A 22,229-nucleotide genomic window follows, 5' to 3' on the forward strand; every position below is an offset into this window, starting at 1 on the left:
GCTGATCAACAATGCCAGTTTATAGTACTATTTGGAGTATTAAATTATACTCAGGAAAGAAGTTATACCTAAGAAGATAGTGCTTTAATAATGCAATAGTCATCATCTTTGAATAAAAGAGTCAACTGTAACATTTGTTGCCTCTCTTAGAGGCCCCCAATCAAGTAAATATGACAACTGATTTATTTTGAACCCATGAGGGCTTACCACCTCATTGGGCATCATAATTTAAAGCCTTTTATTTCCTAGAGTCTGAACTATAACATTTTTACTTTAGCCCCCCTGCTATTTGTTTGCAAAGGAAGCAATAATTTGTTCCACCAGCAATCCGAGTGGGAAATGGTGAAGTTTGCCACAGATTTGAATTTTATGTAGGAGATGAGAGAAAACCTTGGAGAGTTTTTTTTACCCTTTTTGGTACTTTGGCACCATAACTGTATGAAATGTATTCTTTCCCCAGTCTTCCCCTGCAGAGTGATCCTCTTATGTTCAGCCTCTTCTGCAGGCTATTCCTCCTCCCTCAACTCCCCCCCAGCCACAGAAAAGTGAACATACCTCCTCAGACCCACTACCTGAAAAGTGGTATGAGTGGGACATTTTCAGCATGTAAATGTATCCAATTTGAATCTCCAGGTTTACTTTTTCATTTGCTTTGATATGCATATTTAATACATTGCCCCAGGCAGGATCTCATTTGGTGCATGCTGGTGCAGGGGTGATGATGAGCCACTTCAGAAGGACCGAGACAGCGTGTTGTTTTCTCTTTTTTATCTGCTGGCCCACTATTCTGATCTACTGGCTTCCTCGTGGTTTTATTTGCACATGAAATGCTGAGAACATTTCAACTTATTGGCTATGAATAATGACAGCTAAAAAAGAAATGTAGTTTAATTTGTTGTGTGCCAAGGTTTCTCTTCTGGAGGTGACAGTTTGTGACAGCTGTTTGACACCCCCAAAACACATACACCTCTATCCTTATTAAGTGGTATCAAGCTACTTTGTGTGAGGGAGTATGTGTGTGTGTTTAAGGAAGAAACAAGCAGGGAGAGAGAGAATGAAAGAGAAAAGAAAGAATAAGTGTGTGATTCTGAGTAATGGGAAGCAAAGTCAGAAGCATCAGGAGCAGAGCATTGGGCACCAAAATAGCTTTTGATTTTCTTATTAAAATTTTTAAAAATAGAAATATATAAAATTACTTGATATAAATATCTCAAAAGCAAGTGTTTGGGGCCAACTTTTTAAAAATGAGTTTTACATACTCTTGCCTAGTGAACCAGGTTGTTGTCATGTTGAGTTCACATTTTATCATATTCTATAATCTGACGTAACATAGATGCATGAATGGAAGACTGCCATAATGTCTTACCTTCCATACATTAAATTCATTTGTTCGTTTCCCATTGACAGTTACATGATGGGCATACTAATAAAAAAAGTTTGGAATTGAATAGACAATAAAAGTTGCAACATGGGCTACAATTTTATCATGTTTAGGAGATTCATAGTGAATGTTTGCTAATGTTTTTAATATTATAAAGATTTCATCTTATACTTTTATTATCATATAAGAGTAATTATTACAGGTAGGAAACAGCTACCTGTAACTGTTATAGTATTCTTTGGAATATTAGGAAGAAAACTATAATGGTGAAAAGAAATAGAACTCCACTTCCATCGGCAGTTCTTGTTAAGTTTCCTAGACATTCAAATTTATTTATTTTTTAAAATAAACTTGTCAAGAAACCAGTTCATGAAAAAAAAGTTTCAACTTGAAAATTGTTGTGGCATGATCATGCTTTTCCTAGTCTGTAGTGTTTCTGAATAATAAGTGATGTCCACATTATCTACTTTACATAATTTTACATCAAGTCTTTAGATCGAGTGCAGACAAATGAAATATATCTTTCTATTTACATATAAAGATATTACATATCTTTAGATCAAGTTTAGATAAATGAAAAAATATTTGTTTTTGAAATACATTCTCTGACCTAAGCTCTATTGGCCTGAAGGTGCATAGTTATATAATTATTTCTATAATGTGCTTAAGAAATTGCATTGTATTTTTTTTTGGATGAATTAAGTATAGGGAAGAAAATACAATCGTATTTACTAAAAATTAATGGCAGGTGCCTAAAAATTGACTGGCTCTGATAAGTTGAATAATAAAAGGAAAATTATTTAAATTTTTGTTTTGAAAGCTGTAATTTAAGTGAAGATAATGTTGTTGTTTTCTTTCACATCTCTGAATATGTCAAATTTATTTATGTCTACACAGTTTTTAAAAATTGAGTTAAGTCAAAGGGGAGAATTCCCTGAACCTTGTTCCTGACAGAATACAGGCAAGTGTCTGAAAAATCAGCAGGGAATGGGCAGTGAGGAGAGAGAGCAGTCTAAGTGATTGGTCTATAGAATATAAAAGAGGAGACGTTGGGATGTGAAAATAACATTAATAATATGAATGATTTATTTTATCAGATAATTTCTTATGTTCTGGTGTAAGATTAGACCTCACGGAATGTTATCGAAGTTCTTGGGGGACCTGTTTCAGGAAGGTTCCACCTCTGAGCCCTGTCCACCAACTTAAGGAGACCTGGCCAGGGGCATGAGTTTTCTGTTGTTGTGTAGTTTCTGGTGGTTGATGGCTTTTCTGTTAATTTCCCATCGAGAATAATTACGTTAGTGAAATCATGTAGGTTGCGAAGCTGGAATATGCTGTCAGAGTAACTGCAATGAAATGAAATTAAACAAACGTGCACTTGACAACCACAGATATCCACTATCAGATGAAAAGTTTGATATTTTAAAAATTCATTGTCTCATTTTTTTTTCAGGCTTAACATTCTATACAATATCCCATCTCAAAATTACAGGAGATATTTTATAACATGATAGTACGCTAATAGTATAAGAAATTTCTATCTTCTCTAAAAGTTGCTCCATCAGAGGAGGAATCCTTTGCAAAGAGTGTTTGCCACTTCCATGAGAGTTGCTTACATATTAATTCTCAAAGCTTAATAGAGGGTGTAAGCAGGGCAATGAGGGAAAGACCCCAGTTCTATTTACATTTTTAAAGAGTGAGTCCACCTTCTGAAAGCACACACAGTTCTCCTGAGTTCTTATGTCAACTTTGGAATAACGAAATTGAAATTCCAACATTTTTTTCAAATTGCACAATTAACATCTTGACTTTTGTAGGTTTGACTACCTCATGATAGGAGTCTTCCTCTTATTTTTAAAAATGATTTTTGTACATTGTTAATTGTTAACATCTAAAATCATCTTAAAGTCATAGGAAATCTGTAAGTTACATTAATTATGCATACTGATGCGAGCATATCTTGACTTTGTCCTTTGAACATCTCGAGTCAAATTAGTTTTACATGCTCCATGTGCTGATTAAATATCTTTATATATGTTTATTCTTACATTCTACCTACGAACACATATTCTGAATTACTTTATAGTATTTTCCAAGTTCTTGTATTATTTTTGGCTTGGTGTTCTATATCGTGTTTTAGTTTTGTGGGTTCTAGAAAATCAAATGCTTAAAGTACTTTTTTAATAATAGAAATAAGTGGAAGTGACCTTAGGGATTATTTTGTCTGACTTCTTAATTTTAAAGAGAGAAAGAAAACAAGTTCCAGGGAAATGAAGTGCATCACCTGAGGTCATGTGACAGTTGGAGGTGGCACCCTCGACTCTTAATTCCAATCTAGGGTTCTTTCTTCTACACCACATCCATTGCATCACCTCTTCATTTGGAGTCTAAGATGAGTTTCAGATGATCTGAGGTCGAACTTGTGTGTGGTGTGGCTTCTTTTTTTAACTCCTGGAAACCTAATACTTTTCACTTCCCCATTCAGTTTTGTATTTATTCAGAAACACTTACACATTTTACTTCACTGTCTTTTTCAACGGAAGAACCATGAGCTGGGTGGAATCATTTCAACAGGGAAATACCACCAATTCGCTGGGAATTATTAAATAGTATCCTATCGGCAGGTCTCCTCCAGAAGTGCCAAAATGGTGTAAAACATTATAATGTCCACCATCTCTACAGCCTCAACAAAAGAGGTGCATGGAGGATTTGCTTTTTCTGCCCAGAGATGCCTGTCCGCTCTATGCTCTTTCGTAGATTTAGCAAAATTCAATGATGGTACTAAATCAATTTTTTTTTTTTAACTTTCAAGGGAGGAAACAGTGGCAGAATTGTGTTTTCTAGGGAAAGCTGTGTGTAAATGAGAAACAGAGGAGAGCTCGCAGTGATCTCTTGTGGCCCCGCTACTACAAGCTCTCCCCATCTTGTCTCCTGCTTTTATATTAATTACAACTTGCATTATCAGCTGTGAGTCGGTAGCCTGGCAAATAGAAAATACTGCCCCTGGAGACCTAGCTTCTTGTATCTATTTTCCATCTCCTTCCATCGTGCTCCACTCAGTATTCACTGCTTTTCTCCTGCTAACCCTGCTCTTTAATGCAATTACGTAAGAGCAAGAAGAGTACTGTATTTGACTCCTAATTATGAAAGCTCCTGGGAATAGAAACATGTCTCTTCCTTGCCCTCGAATGTCTTCATGATACCTGGGGCTGAAGAGCAGGACATGTATTGTGGAATGCACCTACCTGACTCCTCACCCACCCACCCACACACACACAGAGCGTTTCTCTTTATTTTTCTAAGTACGTCATGTGTTTTACATGCTCTCATATGCCACTTTGGTTTCAAGATTCACTAAACTTCTGCATATAATTTGGCAGAAAGCCAAGCAGTTATTCTTGAAGGATGTAAACTTGGAAACTATCTAGGGAGGGAAAAGAAGAAGAAAGGAGTTGTGATACAAACAAATACTTCAGTCTAAGAACAAACCAATCTTATGTGTAAAGGACTATATTGTAGCTATCCATGTTGCTTCCAATGTTTTGTGATCAAGGAGGTAGCAATTTTTATTGACCAGATTATGAATATTTATATTTGTATTTGATCACGTCACTGTGGTGTAGCTGAATACAGACAACTTTGGGGTAACTCTTCAACTTTCAAACCTCAGAGGGATTCAGCTGTTCTTCCTACTTTCAAGTTAGATGAATATCCTGGTAGTAGTTTGTGTCAGTCTTGCAAAGTAGATCATAACACTTGAAACACACTATGGAGATAAACACCCTGTGACACTTGGAGGACAGCACCTTTGAGGCTGTGAGGAAGGAAAGGGGGAAGAAACAGGGGCATGGTGGGTTAGATAGTGAAAGTGAACTTGAGCAAACTTCAGGACTGAGCTGAAAACCCAAGACCCAACTGATTTGGAGGAACTAGCTGCTCTAAAAGTATTATTTACTTGTGTGGCTTATTTTTCACCCCTTTAGTTTAGAGACCGCCTCCTCCAAAGAACCAGGGAAGGAAATCAGCTGAGTTATAAACTTGTGAGGCCTGACTTTAAAACTCAGTACAGGTTTGACTGATGAGGACAAGACAGCGCTTTCCATCGCAAGAAGTCCTTCTGAGTGATCCCTTGAAATCACTCTCATGTCCAAACAGAAAGACTCACTGGAGCTTCATGTGAATGATTATATAATAGCTGTTAGATGACGTTTGCCTTAAAACACAGTTGAGGTGTTAGTAGTTAATTATTGTAATTTTCATGAGGGGTAAGGAGCTTTTATAGCCACCAGCTTAATAAAAAGCGTGCAGTGCATAAAATTCACATCACTTGCTGTTTTAGTGATGCAAAGTTTAACTGAAAAGTTTAGCTTAGGTGACTGTTATTGCAGTTTCTAAAAGAAGGCTCTAGCCAGTGTTGTTGCAAGACTAAACTCATGCCATGCTATTTTCTTTCTTTCTTTCTTTTTTCTTGTAATTCTTCTAGCTCTTTATCTGATTACCATCCGGCAAACAGCTGACTCGAAGAGTCTGCAAAGCTTGAAGAACCCCTGCATTCTGTTTGCTTTTAGCTAGAAACTATTGGAAGAGTTTCGAACTTAGATAAAAAACATCACAGGCGTGACTTTTTCTTCATACAGGCAGCAGAACCTTGGTTTTCGTTTTATTCTGTTCAATTTTGTTCCCCAATCTATCAATACTTTCAAAAATGTATCTTTACTTTAGAGATATATATACCTGTGCAGTACTTACAGCCACAAAGTTTCTGCTTAAGGTTTTGCCTTTGAATCAGTGGCTTGCGTGACAGCGGTGCCAACAGCATTATTTGATAGAGATGTTATTAATCTCTAGAACTTTGGGACATTTCACCATCTATCAAAAATGCTAAATATTAACTTACAGTGGTTTGAAACAGATCTATAGAGGCAAACAGATTTTTTTTGTTGTTGCTATTCCAAATGATAATAGTTCCTCATTTCTTCTCTCTTTGGTTTCTTGACTTTATTTTGGTGAAGTTTTATGTTCTATTTGTACATCATAGGGTTGAGGTTGAGAAAATGATAGACTGACCTTTTTTTCTGGATAAACTACATATAATGACAACACGGCAAGATTGTCTTCAAGTGGTCAAGATGTTAGCATGTTGCCTATAGACATGTCAGTCTGTCTGAGTCCTTAGTTACCAATTCTTGTAAGAAGAAATAGTGTACTTTGAGGGACTGACAGGGCTTTTTATTTTGCTCTCAAAGTACTGCACCCCACCACCACCAGCCCCAACAGATTTGCTTGCCAGTAGATCTGTGGGCTTAGTCGAAGTTATCGCATACAGGTGACAAGTGTACAACTCTGACCTTAAGGCTAGTCTGTTTCATATGCTGTTCCTCCTCTCTGTTTCTGCCAGAGGAAATTCCATCTCTTGCCTGCCTTCATGTGGTGCTGATAAAGTCCTTCCTGTACATTAGAATTCCTGTTTTCCTTTAAGCGACAGCAGGGTATTGGGACTGATCAGGAAAGGGGAGGAGGAAAAGGAGAAGAATACACTCAGCAAAGTAGCATAAACTATAACTCTCGGCTTACCTTACATGTCCTTTAAAATGAGCAGTTCTTTCAGGGAAAAGCACTGCTCTGTGACTTTAAACCTTCCATGCAGCTCTAAAGGAAGTCCTCTCCAGTTTATTAGGTGAATCACAGTTCATAGTTGTTTCATTTTCTGATTGTCGTTTGTGCACATTAAACAGCAAAGAAGGTATTGATGCAGTGATTAATACTATTGTCTTTGTTATTGATACAATCAGTTGACAATAATTTTGAGAGTTAATTCAGGCCTTTTTAGGGCAATGCATTTGATGTGAAGGGCTGTCCCATACATTCTCCAATCTGAATTTTTAAGGGAGTTGTTGAGTTTTGTAGATGTGTTAATATTCTGAAGTGTTTGGTATCCAAGAGCATTGGGACCTATTTCTTGGAAGAGTGTGCCATAATTAATTAAAGAGCAAACTTTTAGATTTTTAAGGAGGCTTTTTTCCCCCTAAGTTTAAAAACTCACTTTATTGAAGTATAATTTGTATGTAATAAAATGCATCCATTTTAAGGCATCTGTTTCAATTGGTTTTAACAAATATGCACACTGACATAACTATCACTTCATCATGATTCTAGTGCATCTTTTCTTCTTTTTGGTACCTATTGCTGAAAAGACAACATACTGTAACATGGCATCTATATATGCCTAGTTCCACAAATACTAATATGTACATGTTTTTTGCCTCTCTCTGCACCTTTCCCCTTGGTTCGTCATTTATGGCTGAAATGGTAACTGTGGAAAAATTCCTTGGCCTCCTGACATCAGAATCCTGCATCTTGGCGAGACCACGATGATGCAACTTCCACCCATTCAGCAGGCACCCCGGGGCCCTCCAGTGGGGGCCATGCGTCCCAGAGTGGAGACAACAGCAGTGAGCAAGGTAAAAAGTCAAGGATTTTCCTTGTGCAAAGTGGGCATGACTAAAATAACATCAGTATTTTATATTGGTACATCAGCCTCAGTGTAAACAGAGTGGCAGGTTAGGGAGTATAAATGGCTGCTATTTAAGGAAACAGTATTTCCTTCCCTTAACTTATATTACTCCCCAAAAACAAAACAAAACAAAAAGAGTTGTCTAATCTTTAAGCAAGCATTACAATAACAATCGATTAGTTCTGCCAATTCTTTGACAAATTTGGTTATCTACTCTTTACTCCTGAGTGTAAGCAAATAGAATAACAGATCTTTGCTTCTGTGATACAGTAGATTGAATTATACTATAAATGGGATATTTTATTTGTAAATCAACTGTAAGGGTGTTCTGTAATCAAGCAATGATGCCTGTACAGCACACATGATGCCAAAATCTGTTCTTATTAGTTCCAAAGTGCCATGCAAATTTTATATGGAATTGTATTTTGGGAAGATGGATTTTTAAATTCTTAGATTATTTGTCCCCATTTCTATTCAGCTGCCATGGTGAGACTTTTGTCACAAATCGTAAAAATTCAAATAATCAGTAGGCAAGGGGACGTCAACTACAGATGACAAGGAAGCCTAGAGTCATTTAGAATAAATTTTACCATTTAAGGCTCACCTATTGCACAGAGAGCAATTATATATTGGTAGGGTCGACTCTTCTATGGCTAAAATTATTATTTAAAAGAAGATGCATTATTGAATGTGGGCCAGGAAAGTATATAGATTTTACTTTTTAATATTTTACATTAGATGGTGTCTGATCTCCTAGGTCTATTTCATCTCTATTATGACTGTGTTTATGGCCACAATATTTAAGCATTAGACAGTCTTCCAAGTGGAGGACAGTTTAACAGCTTGAGCTGTAGTCATATATGCCATTTAAAAAATGATGGTTGATGTAGGGTGAGTGCCTTTATATTTCCAAGTTCCTGGTCATGGATTTTGGATTCCTAGTATTCTGGAAGAGTTTAGAAAAGTGTCCCTTCTAGGATGTTAAGTTGTGAATGGGTCCAACTTAGAATCTAGATTTAAGCAAGCTGCAACTAACACAGAAATGAATACTATCGGATGGTAAATTGTGGAAGAACTGGTGAACTGTAACTAGGCTTTCTGTACTGTTTTTTATTAGACCACTTTGGTTGTATGTAAGAAAACTAAACTGTAAAGAATTTTGAAGATGAAATGTATATAAATTCAGTGAATCTGTAATGCCGTGGCTTTAATTGTGTTTCTATGCCTTGGAGAAAGACTTCTCAGTGTGGTTAAATCTGAAAAGCTTTCTAAGACTCCTTTCCCCTCACCACCCCAAATCACGGTGCCACAGAGGGGGAAATGTATCTATTAATAAAAACAAAACACCTTAAACATGGTACAAGAGAGGGGGAAAGGAGAAGCAGACTTAATGGTCTAATGAGGCTATCTTCCAAAGACTTGTTGTGTGTGAGGCTCGCTTTGACCTTTCACTTTGCTCAGGAGCCCAGCGCTTCATTTTTCACATTCTTGCAATTACGTTAACGCTTCAAGCATTTCTGACTCCAAGTCAGCTAGCAACACCAGGCATAACTCAACACTGTGAGTTTTTCTCCTCTCTGTAGATTCATTAACAGGTCACCAAGGTCCCAACTGAAATTTAAAACTGACTGGTTCAGTTGGGTTGGTTGAGTTATGGCCAGCGAGATGGCAGGAGAGGACCAGGGAGAAGGGGAAGCAGAGAAGCACGACCCTGGGGTTTGGAACGCTGAACAGTTGCGGCCACAGCCAAGGCATAGAGTTTTATCATTTTGGTTAATTTTGCTGGCTTGTTGGTTTTGCTTTTGTTTTTGTTAGGACAGAGAAAAGCACTGAGACCTATACAGTTGGGTAAAAACCATGCGCACAAACCTCTGTGTTGCGGTTAGCCACACCCACTGATGCCATGTTGAAGGATTTGATCTCCACAGGATTTTGTTCCTTTAATCATAACTCCATGGGATTAAAGAATGGACATGGTAGCTTATGTGTTTGAGTACTAGGAAGTCAGTCATTTTACTGTATTAAAGTGTGAGGGACAAAAAGCGTTTTGATTCCTGGAAAATGGGGACTGTCTGGGCATGGAGAATTTGCTACCTGGCTGACTACATCAGTGGCTCCGAAACACGGATTGAAAGATATTCTGTATTTTACCAAAGATTCTAAATTTCAAAGGTCAGACTTGAGTGTATTTTGTCATACTCGTGCCCATAGTAGTCTTTTAAATATGTTTTCAAGATATTTTGTCCCACCAAATTGTCCAGAGTAGCTTTCTATGGGAAAGATTAATTATCTGCTTCAGGGCAAAGTCAACAGAGATATTGACTGAAATCACATATGCTTATCCCAGGTTAAATCTTAGGGTTGACGTTTAATGGAAAGCCTAAGAAGGAAATTTATGTTCTTCATATTAAATGTATTAAAATGTTTCATTGGGAACCAAGATTTTTAGTTTAGAAAAGAGTTTTCTTGCTTATTCAGAATTTATTAGCACAACAGGCATATGGAAAACTGTAAAACGATTCAGTTTCAAAACAAATTATGATAAACAGAAAAAATAGGGATGAATTGTACTAAAGACAATGTTTTCATACACATTTTAAATTAAACTTTAATAGCCATATGCTATAAAACAATACATGCATTTATGTTGCTTTATGATTTGGGGAATATTTCTACTAAAATGATTCATGTGAACCTTTACTTTGGAACCTAAAAATATCTCATTATTTTATGACTTGATAGGGAAAGAGCTACAGTTACACAGGTGAAAGGTCATCTTTTCCTCCTCGGTGTTTGTGCAGCAAACCAAAAGGAGGGGGGGAAATCAAAAAATATTGTAAGAAACAAACTTGATAAAATGTGAAACCTGACTTTACTGTCTCTTTCACACAGCACATGCCTAGCAGTAAACTACATAAATATGAACCAGACTTTCATTCACTCTGATTTCTTTGGCTAAAAGCAGCCAAATGGAGTTTATCTTGTTAGTCACATGAGAATGAAGAAAAAAGTCTGTTTTATTTTTCAGGGATAGAATTAGGGTGCAGACTGGGTCTCTGGGGAAGTAACTGGCCCTCTTTGTGTCTGGCTTCCCATCAGTAATAAAATGGGGCTTGATAATAAGGCGTGGGGTCCCTAATTCTGTACCTGCTGAGTCAAAAGCTGCTTTGTATTTCATTGTGGGTTTTGCCCAGAGTAAAGACTAGGAAGCAGCCCCCTTGTTCTTGGAGCACTTTGAGAGCCTTAGATGAAAGGCACAATATATGTACAAAGTATTATTATTATTGATGGGTTTGTGTAACTCCCATTAACGCTGATGGGAGTTACGCATGTGAATTGGCAGGAGAATAGACCCCTCAGTGTTTAGAGCACACGAAATTTACATTTTTTCCAGTGCTGTAATTGAGATGTTGACAAATTGGAGAATATTGATGAGCCTTTGTTTTAAGTATTTCGTGCCAAGTTTGTTTTATTTTTTCCGGATTTGAACAATGGTATGGGTTCAGCAGCAGTGAATAAAAAGGGCAGAGTAAAGATAACTTTGTATTTCAATATTTTGATGTGCCAATATGAAATAAATTGTCTTAGGCAAATGGAATATGCTGTTTTAATCATTAGCTAGGCATGAAAGAAAAATTGATGTTGACATCTTTGCTGTAAAATCGTTGTAATGGGGCCTTCCTTACAATTCATTTTTGTAAAATTCATTTTGTACATTTTGCAGCAATTGAACAATCCCTGCACTGTGAATAGGCAGGATTCCCAGAAATACCGAGACAGTTGGCCCAGTAACTGCTGAGCTCACACTGCACACCACACGCACGTTAACCATACTGTTGCCAGACCCAGTTTAACCTAAATCCATTAGTATTTAAGCATCTATGCATCTCTCATCTTTCAAGACACAGGGCTGTACAAACCAGCGTAGTTCCCCTCAAGTCTGCCACCTACGAAACCTCTCTTTTGATGTCTCTATTATCCAGGCAATGAGACTAAAATTCCATAACTAGATATTATGCAATTCTTTAGCAATCATGGTTTTGAAATCTAAAAATACCCACTATAGATTTAACGTAAATGATGATAGGTAAGCAAAAGTCTAACACAGGCTTACACTGTTGAATTATTATATAATGCATGAAATAGTGTTCTTCCCCACCAAGTATTCCAGTTACATAGTTAAAAGATGGGGGGAAACCCTCAAACTCACTTATAGTGGGTCCTGAATATGTTCTACTGGGATTTCTTATTCAGTCTAGGAAAACTCTGTCAATGGAATGTTTTCATAGTGGCGGCAATCTCTTTAAAATAACCCTAAATACAATATGACAGATGCCATCTGGCATAATCTTTTGCTAGTTGCTTTTAACTTTTATTTTTCCTAGAGCTAAGTTCATCCAAAACTGGTCACTTACTGTTATGATAAATATGGTGACATTTCTTTTCCTTCCTGTCCTCCTAATTGTATCAGAAAATTCACTGAGAATGTAATTGAGAATTGAACATTGGCACAGAAGCTGTTGTATTATAGAATATTTATGTTGCATTTTCATACTTTTTTGGCTTCCCAAATAAAATCAAAAGGAATACTATCCTTAATCATCAGCAAACATCCAAATAATTTCTGTTGATTTTCTTAAGACGTTTTAGAATAGCAACCGTTAGAAATAAAATTAAACTCTTCTAATAAATAAATGCTCTAGGAGCATGTAATGGTGCCCATAAATGCTTAAAAGCTTTCTATAATTGCTGTTAATTTTGAGTAATTTCTTCCTATATGTATCAACTTACTTGAAAAGCCCGGAGTTGAGATTTCTAGATTTTTTTTTAAACTTAGTCATGTAAAGGGATGTCTCCTGATGCCAGTTAGAGTTTAATTTAGAGTAGTAATTAAACTTGAATACTGCCTCATAAACAAAAGATAAACAATAAACCAGCCACGTTCCCTGCTGTTTCATAGCTTTCTTTCCCAGATGTTTTAGCCTGATAATTTTTACACAGTGAACTACCTAACATGGAGTTTTGTGGACAGAGGTCGAAAGAGAGTTTTCTTTTTAGCTTTTCTTCTCTTCTTCTTTTTTTTTTGGTTTGGTAATCTTTTTTCAGTTCAAAAATCAAAATGTAGGGGATTTTCCACTAAGATTTTTTAAAATTCTGATTAAGTAAATTCTTAATGCAGACGTGCTTTAAAGATAACTCTAGTTCTTTTCCTTAGATATAGTCTCTTTTTTTCCTTTAAAGTGAATCTTGTTGTGAATGCCTTTATACTTAATAACGTAAAGAACAGAGTTTTGCTTAAGTAAAATCTTGATAGTAAGTCAGAGAAAGGAAAGCTTGACAATAGAAAATGTTTCTTTTCCTCTTTCTTTTACTTTCCACCCCATGCATCCCCCCTCCTCCCCCTTCCCCACCCAGGACCAGCGTTACTTTGCACTTGTGCTTTTCTTTGGCCTACAAGCGTTCTCTGTCTGGGTTCTGGACCAGTCCATTGTCAGCCATGATCTTTCTAATTGTCAGGTACTAGTCGGCCATTCAATGCAGAAGCCATGTTATTTTCACTGGGTGGGGTAATTACTGAAAGCTGAGAATAGCTGCACTAAAGACAAGGGATACTTTCATGATCCCATTAGCATAAGAGTGGGTAAATTATTCATGCCAAGTGAGGATTCTATGGGGAAAAGTATAGTTAATGCACATAGTTTTTAAATGTATCCCTTTCTGCTCTGAGACTAAATTCTTGTTGGAATCAGTTCTCAGACATTTACGGGAAAGCTCTGGTGGCGTGTTAGATGCAGTTCATCTCTCTCTGTTTGCAGCGCTCTCAATAGAGACCATCTGGCAAAGATCCAAAAGGTGATTAAACAAAATGATCAGCTCTTGTTGCTGTGTTACATGTCCAATACTCCGGATTAAAAAACATGACCCACGACAGTCAAGCTCACGTCATGCCGCTCCCTCTCCCCCCTCCCCTTCCCGTATAAGAATTCAGATGGTCCACAAATGTGTGTGCCATCTTTGTGTCCTTATGGCCCATAATCATGAACAGGTTGTGCAAATGGCTCTTTCTGGAGCACTGTCTGTTCCAGCAGCATAGAAGCGTTTCATATTAATTGGGTCAGTCTAATATTCATATTGACATGGGGAAAAATTACTAAAATTTATTCTTATAGCAGACAATGAATATGTGTGCTTTCTGCCATGAGGGAAGTGAAATCTGACAACTGGCTTGTGCAACTGATTAATTTTTCTTGAAAATGGAGAAAAATCAAAGCAGGGGAAACTGTCACTCTCTGAAAACAGTGCACAACGCTTTGTAAGTAAACAAAATGCATTGGGTGGGGGCTTTGGGGGAGCTTGTGGAAATGAGCTCTGGTTTTAACGCCATAATCAGGGATGAATTTACAGTGCCATTCAGAGGCGTCCTCCTCCCCATAAACAAGCTGATAATCACAGGGAAGCTGACTTCCAATTAGCTTTTCCTTCCCTCACACGGATCAGGGTGTTTATATGTCCTCCTTAAGCTTTAATATGTCACTCCTGAGTTGGTCCATCTCATGTCACATTCAAAAGTTTGGAAATAAAATGCTTTATTATGAGGAAATCCTGCAAGGTAATTTTTCAACCAATCATTTCACAATAGAGTTAAGGTAAAAATGCCAAGATTTGTGACTAAGGGACAGATGTATCTTATCTTTGGGGGTTTGCACCAAATGCCAAGTAGAAATATAAATTGAACAAACCAGACATTGTGAGGAAGTGATTGAAGAAATATTGAGATGAAATCTTGGAATGAACTGTATATGTATATTTATAACAATGCTGTGAATTGCTTACATGCCACATTTGCATAAGCCTGAACTCTGATTTTTATTAAGGGGCAGTTTCATGTAGGTTAGTTAAGGCATTCAAAACACAAGACCGTTATTAGATTATTCAAGAGATTATGCCTGACCACTTAATACTGTGGAAATAGAGGATATTCTAGGATGAATTTGAGTGCAAATGTCCAGAAAACATAAAGAATAAATCAGAAAAAATTCTTTAGAACCACTTTAAAACATCCTCAGTCCTGTCAGCTCCCATTTCTAAGGGAGGGTAAGGCAGGAGGTTAGAAACACAGCCAGGCACAGTACTCAGGGAGGGGAAGTGAGGGTCCCCTGGAGTCAGTGCAGTGTGGCAGATGAAAGGGACTTGCATAGCCTTGGGGGTCTTAAGGCTATTATAGGGCAACTCATGCTCTGTTATCATGCTGATTTTTCAATTGATTTTTGGCTGAACATACTTGTTGAAGCCCTCCAGAGCATCAGACACAGCCTTATGGTGCTATATGTTGTAATACACGTGTTCTGTTCTTTCCCTTCATTGTCTTGCCTTTACTTCGGAAGAATAGTCTATAACGACGCCATGTTATTTTTCTCTCCTTTCTCTGTTCTTATTTCTACCCTCAGAAAGTTCCTTGAAATTCTTGTTTTAAATCTGGGGTGGGGTAGGGTAGTAGGAGAATAGCTTTTTTTTTCATCTTCCTATGTTGACATTTGTTTTTAATTTGGCCTTTGAAAATATTTTGATGTCACAGCAGACAATAATATAAACCATTTTTATCTACCAACTTTATCCCTTAGCAGTCTTGAGCTATTCACCCCCTTTCTAATGACCGGCAATAAAACAACTACGGGATTTTACTAAAATCTAATTCCTCATTAAAATGAAAGTCGACCATTTTAATGTCCCTTCTACTGTAGCAGTAAGGTCCCTTACCCAGATAGGAAGCCAGGTTTTGAAAAGGGAAATACTGGAGAGAGACCTAAGGGAAGTGTGTCCCTCTCTCTTCTGTCTAGGGAATTCTGATTCTAATGCCATCTCCTCCAGGAAGCCTTCCTGATTTGCCTGGGGCATAAGCCAGTGTTCTCTTCTTTGCACTCCAGTGGCACCTTCTACCACTATTATAGCATCATTCACATTTTGTGTTATAATTATTTGGTTCCTGGCCTGTCACCTTGCTTTTGCAAGGCAGAAATGATTACTTATTCAGCTATCTAGCGATAGAATGTTCTTTTCTGAATCAATAAGCAAGATCCACAGATTTCAGTTTTTGTAAGGTAGAAACAATTTAATCAAAACTTTGTGCTCATCAGCTGGTTATTTAACATATTGATACATTTGAAAAATTCATCTTATATCCTTAATAGATAATAAACCTATTTTATTTTACTAAAATTTTATTGTATGCAACACTATCTTAAAGAAGTCAATGGACTATTATTATAGGTAAAATCGTAAATTTTAGATTCTTATTTTAAATGGTATTTTAAGATGATACTTAAGATAGGATTTGTCTTATTTGTTATTTAATGGTATCTTAAATTATATACATATGGTCAGAATTTGGACATGGGATTTCTTTTCACTATATTATCTATACAAAAGCAAGGGTGTGGATAGTAGTCTTGTAATGTAATGTAATGGGCTTCCCTGGTGGCTCAGAGGTTAATGCGTCTGCCTCCAATGCGGGAGACCTGGGTTTGATCCCTGGGTCGGGAAGATGCCCTGGAGAAGGAAATGGTAACCCACTCCAGTATTCTTGCCTGGAGAATCCCATGGATGGAGAAGCCTGGTAGGCTACAGTCCATGGGGTCGCAAAGAGTCGGACACGACTGAACGACAGAACAGAACAGAACAGAATGTAATGTAATAAGGGAAACTTTAATGTGGCAAATAGTCTCCACTGATGAACTCAGGATCCATTTTGCTTGCACTTCTTGTTTAGGATGAGGTTGACCTTGAGGGAAGTTGGGCATCTTCACATACAGGTAAAGAAACTGGAAGTAATTCTTGAATTTTTAGGCTGTACATGCTTTTGTTGATATCCTACATATTCATTCCTGTTTTCTTGTAGTTTGCTTTTGAGCGGGTTTAATTTACTTTAGGCAATGTAAGCAAACCCTGTATTGAGCCCCCTTTTCGTCTGCTTGAGGTTCTGTCCAGAGTCTTGGACTGTGAGTCAAAAGGCCTGTGCTCTGGGGTTAGGGTTGCACTGAAAAGGACACAGACTCAGGAGGCAGAGAGACATGGGTTCAAATCCCAGTTATATTCCATGTCTGCTAGATTCAGTTTCTCCATCTGCAAAGTGGGGGAAGCTGCTTGCCATCAAGGTTGTCCTGGAGATGGTATCATGTGAGATCTGTGTGTTAAACACATAACATTGCCTGGAACCAGTAACCATTAGTTCCTTTATTCCCCTGTTCTGCTGTCCTTGACTGACTCTAATTAGCTCTGTGGCCTTCGATGACTCCCTTAATCTCTTCAGACTTTTGCTCACCTATAAAATAGGACAGAATTAGATGATCTTTTACATTCAAGCGCCAGGGATCTAATGTTTACATTCATGAGTCTTCTTTTTTATTTTGTGCATTTTAACATAGAGAAAGACTGCAAGCTTTTTAGTTTTTGTTTTTTTTGTTTTGTTTTAAATCAGAGGTGTAACAGAAACATTTTTATTTCCTTCATTTTACAGGATTATTATGTAGTGAGATCATGTTTTTTGTTCGCTTTTGTTTACGAGGAAAGACTATTCTTCCTGGTTTGGCAAGAGAATAACTAGGCCTTAGAGCTGATATTCTGAGGGGGGCAGATTGTCACAATCCATGTGTAGGACACTGAAGGTGGTGCAAGACTATCAGCAGTGTGAGATATATTTTGTAAATACAGAGGAACTTCCATTATCCATTATCTAATCAATTAGAATCTCTGTTGGAATTTCTGTACATCACAAGTAGAATAATAAAGGATAATCATTACAGAGGCTGAGACCCTGAGATTCTCCTGAGATGAATTACAAAAGTCTAAAGAATGGCAAGCCACTCCAGTACTCTTGCCTAGAAAATCCCATGAACAGAGGAGCCTGGTGGGCTACAGTCCATGGGGTCGCTACTAGTCGGACAAGACTGAGCGACTTCACTTTCACTTTTCACTTTCACACATTGGAGAAGGAAATGGCAACCCACTCCAGTGTTCTTGCCTGGAGAATCCCAGGGATGGAGGAGCCTGATCGGCTGCCGTCTATGGGGTCGCACAGAGTCGGACACGACTGAAGTGACTTAGCAGCAAAGAATTTTCAGGAGAGTTATACAGTTAAGAATATTTTACTGTATTTAATTATTTTTAGACTCATAATTCATACCAGATGAAGCTGTTACCCTGTAGTCAGTAGAATTTGTGCTTAATCAAAATGCTTATTCCTTAACTCCTGCTGCCAGCTAAGGATGTCACTGTGGCCTCAAAACTAAGCATTCTTTTTTTTTTTTAATTTGGAGATTTACAAATGCAGACTAGGAGTGTAAAATTTCATATTTCTTCTTTGAGCTAACATTTGTAACAAATGCCACCTGCTGAAATAAAACCTCCAAAATTTCCATGTACTAAATGTGAATGATGGAGAAAAGTTGATAACTCACGGATTATTGAAAGCTTATGGAATCTACCTCCTGAGTGTCCTTCAGTGACACACAGCAGAGCTGACATGTTCATAAACTTTTCTGGAGGCAGGAAGCTCTTGATCTCTCAAGACCTCTTCTGAGTCTATGTTGCTTAAATTCAGTACACAGAGATATTCATTGAACAAGGCACTCTGGAAGTAAAAATATAAAAATGTCAAGGGTCCCTGCCTTCAATAACTTAGCATCTTTTGTGAGGTAGGGGGCACCATGGTGAGTATGCTGGTAACTCTTATGTGAGGCAGATATTCAGTGCTAGGGAATGGATGGAGGAAGGCTAGTTGACTCAGAGAGAGTGGTGTATACAAAGGATGGAGCTTTGGAAGCAGACGGCTCTGGACACTCATCCTTGCCCCACCGCTTCTAAGCAATGATCTTTCTGAATGTTAGTTTCTTCACCTGTGAAATGGGAACAATAACTGTCTCATTGGGCTTCCCTAATGACTCCGATGGTATAGAATCCACCTGCAATGCAGGAGACCCGCCAGCAAAGCAGGAGGCCCTGGGTTTGATCCCTGGGTTGGGACAATCCCCTGGAGGAAGACATGGCAACCCACTCCAATATTCTTGCCTGGAGAATCCCCACGGACAGAGGTGCCTGGCAGGATGCAGTCCATGGGATTGCAAAGAGTTGAACGTGACTAAGTGACTAAACACAGCACAACACAGAACAACCATCTCATAGGGTAATTGCTAGGATTAAATAAACATCAGTTTTTTTTTTTAAAGTCTCACTTGGTAACTAATGTGGAACTGCCCAAATATTCTCTTCATTCAACATTTATTGACCATGTAATTGATGGGAATCACTATCCCTGATGCTAGAGATACATAACTCCTAAGATGTGATATCATTCCTCTTCATACCCTTTCTTAAGTAACTCAGAAATGTAAACAGATAAATGCACATGCTTCTAATATCACGTGCAACATTCAGGTTGTAAGGTATTTCAGATGAGGGAGCAGATGAGGGAGTGAAATATCTGAAATATCTGTGGAAGGCGCCACAAAATTGGGGAGGCTTTAAAAGGCTTTAATGGCCTTCAGTGGGTGTTTACAGGTCAACAAGGTAGGGGATATTTGGGGAGCAGATGGAAGAGCCAGTGCAGAGGCCCGGAAGTGTGAAACAGCATGCTATGTTCAGGGCAACAACCAGATTGATAATCTGCCGTTTGTGAGAGAGGCTGCTTGGGAAGAGGGTGGCTGGTGAGGCAAGTAGGGGCTGTCTGTGAAGATCCTTGTTTACCAGGCTAAGAAGCTTATACTTAATCCTGTAGAGCACTGTTTACCAAACTTTCCTGGAGATAAGTAGCTCCTAAGGGGCTTGTCCATACAGATTCCCAGGCAGACCACAGCCACACAGAGTCAGCATCTCCATGGGAGGTCCCGGGCCTCTGAATTTTCAATCCAAGCCCCAGGGATGTGGACTGACCATTAAAGAAAATTAAGCAAAAGGAGTTTATGATGAGATTTTGTATTTTGGAAAAAGCTCTTTGAGACTGTGGAGAATACATTTGAGGGAGGCAAGAATAAGTACAGTGAGTCCTCTACATGTGAATGAATTCTGTTCCAAGAGCATGTTTGTAAGTCCAACAAAGTTAGCCTAGGTACCCGACTAACACAACTGACTATGTAGTACTATACTGTAATAGGTTTGTAGTTCTTTTCATACAAATAATACATTTAAAAAAAAAAACTTGAAATAAAGATAATGTACTACTGTAGTCTGTACAGTGTGTGTGTGGGGGGTGCTCAGTTGTATCTGACTCTTATGACCCCATGGACTGTATCCTACCAGGCTCCTCTGTCCATGGGATTTGCCAGGTAAGAATACTGGAGTGCATTGCCATTTCCTACTCCAGGGGATCTTCCTGACCCACGGATCAAACTCGCATCTATTGAACCTCCTGCATTGGCAGGCAGCTGCCTTACCACTGTGCCACCTGGGAAGCCCTACTCTATACAATACTGTAAAGTACATGGAAGCACAACCACTTGTAGAGGATGCGGGCACGTGACAGTGTACATCAGATGCATGAATTCACTGATGTGATTGGACATCTGAACGCACATTCGCATCTTTGAAAGTTTGCAACATGAAGGTTTCTAGGTAGGGGACTTCTGTATAGAGTAAAGGTTAATGGTCCCAAGGGCTGGTGAGGGCTAAATGAAGACAGTGGCAGTGGAGATGTAGGGGAGAGGATGGATAGACTACATGCAGGAAGAAGGGAAGAGGACAGAGTCCAGTATCACATGCAGGCCATTCTCTTGGTGGACGTATCATAATGTAGATAGTTTGTTGTTTTTTTTTTTTCCTGCCATGAGTTTTGAAATATGGATGTCTGTCAATCAGAGGAGAAGATGAGGAATAATATTTCACTTACACATGCAAGGCTGCTGAAGTAGAAATGCATGATGCATGTTGGATGGATAATGATTTTTTTTCCAGGTCATAAGGTACTTAGGGGCAGGGTAGCCCAGTGGTTGAGGAGGTAGCCTTTGACGTTTTTCTGCTTGCCTTGATATTTTCAGATTTGTCATTTGTCATGGGTAATCCTCCACTTTGTATTTGTAAAATAGGAATAGTAGATATCTAATTTAATAGATTTAGGAAAAGAAAAGAATGATGTGATTTATCTAAAATGACAGTAATTTTATGTTTGGTTCATAGTAAACAAAACATTGTAAATATTTTTTTGCTTAAATGTTGCTTTAAAAAGAGTTAACAACTGACCCTGTACAGCTATCATCAGGATGAGGAATCTAAAAATGCAATCCTGCATTCATCCTTTTGAAAACAGAGTTATGGGTTGTATAGCTGGAGATACCTGTGCTGAACTCAGCCCTGAGCCCTGCCACCTTTTAAATACAAGATGCCGCTAGCCTCAGACTCACCTAGGGGAAAGTAATTCCTCTCCTCTGAAGTCCCATTGCACATTTTTCTGATTCTCTCTTCTGACAGTTGGGTTGTTCCTGGGTTATAGTAATTGGTTACATGTCTTATTAATTATCCTATTTGACTGTAAGATTCTTGAGGACACTTTCCATGTCTGCAGCATCTTCCTTCTCAGCCCCCCATTGTGCTATGATAACATAGGAGACCTTCGATAATAATAATTTTTTAAAAAAAGAGGATTGGGTCCATATTGTGAAGGACGTTGAATAGCAAGCTGAAGAGTTTGTGCTTGATTTGGTAGGTAATGGGGACCTATTGAAGATTTTTGAATGGGGGTAGTGACATAATCCCCTTCCTTTTGAATGTCAATGACGAATTCTCCACTGTGTCTTCCATGGTCAAAATAGCAGACACATACGCTTGCCTGAAATACTGTCTGTTTGAAAGAATGGATATTCTTTTGAATGAAGAAGCAAATTTCAAATGGCTTTACCAAAAAAAAAAAAAAAGCTTGACATTCTCTCTAAAGTAATTTAAACACTTAAATTATTGTGATTCACAAAGGTCCCAAGTATGTAACTTCATTCTAGGAACATTTATGAGGACACATTTTGGTAAAATTTCATAGTGTTGTTATAGTTATTAACAACTAGGTATGACTCAACAGGGCTGAGTAAATATATCTTCTGCAGTATTTGGAAAACTATGATTCCATGGATATTTAAATAGACATCACTTTAAAAAAAAATAAAAGGACTTTGTGGTTAAATAGATTGAAAGCTGGAGCAGTGCAGGGTTTCCTGTAGTATAGGAATGTGCAGATCCTCTAATTTGCTAATGTGCATTTTAAGTCTGTAAGGAGGCTTCTTAGACTCACTTAACCATTGAAACCCTTTTTTGCATTATCTCTGGGGACCAATCTTCCTCAGAACACACTGTGGAAAA

The 22,229-nt window shown here is 38.0% G+C and overlaps 1 protein-coding gene across 5 annotated transcripts in view; it reads left to right on the forward strand.

Annotated features, from left to right (window-relative positions):
• Positions 1 to 22,229, forward strand: part of MEIS2 (Meis homeobox 2) — a 229,841-nt gene that overhangs the window by 7,962 nt on the left and 199,650 nt on the right. For all 5 annotated transcript variants that reach the window (XM_055436315.2, XM_055436317.2, XM_055436316.2 and 2 more), the window contains one exon: positions 7,728 to 7,842. In XM_055436315.2, the coding sequence (XP_055292290.1) occupies positions 7,728 to 7,842 (115 nt within the window). The remainder of the gene's footprint in view (positions 1 to 7,727; positions 7,843 to 22,229) is intronic.

This window comes from Moschus berezovskii, chromosome 9 (assembly GCF_049115385.1).
Source record: "Moschus berezovskii isolate FMDL1 chromosome 9, NW_MosBer_1.0, whole genome shotgun sequence".
NCBI classification, from domain to species: Eukaryota; Metazoa; Chordata; class Mammalia; order Artiodactyla; family Moschidae; genus Moschus; species Moschus berezovskii.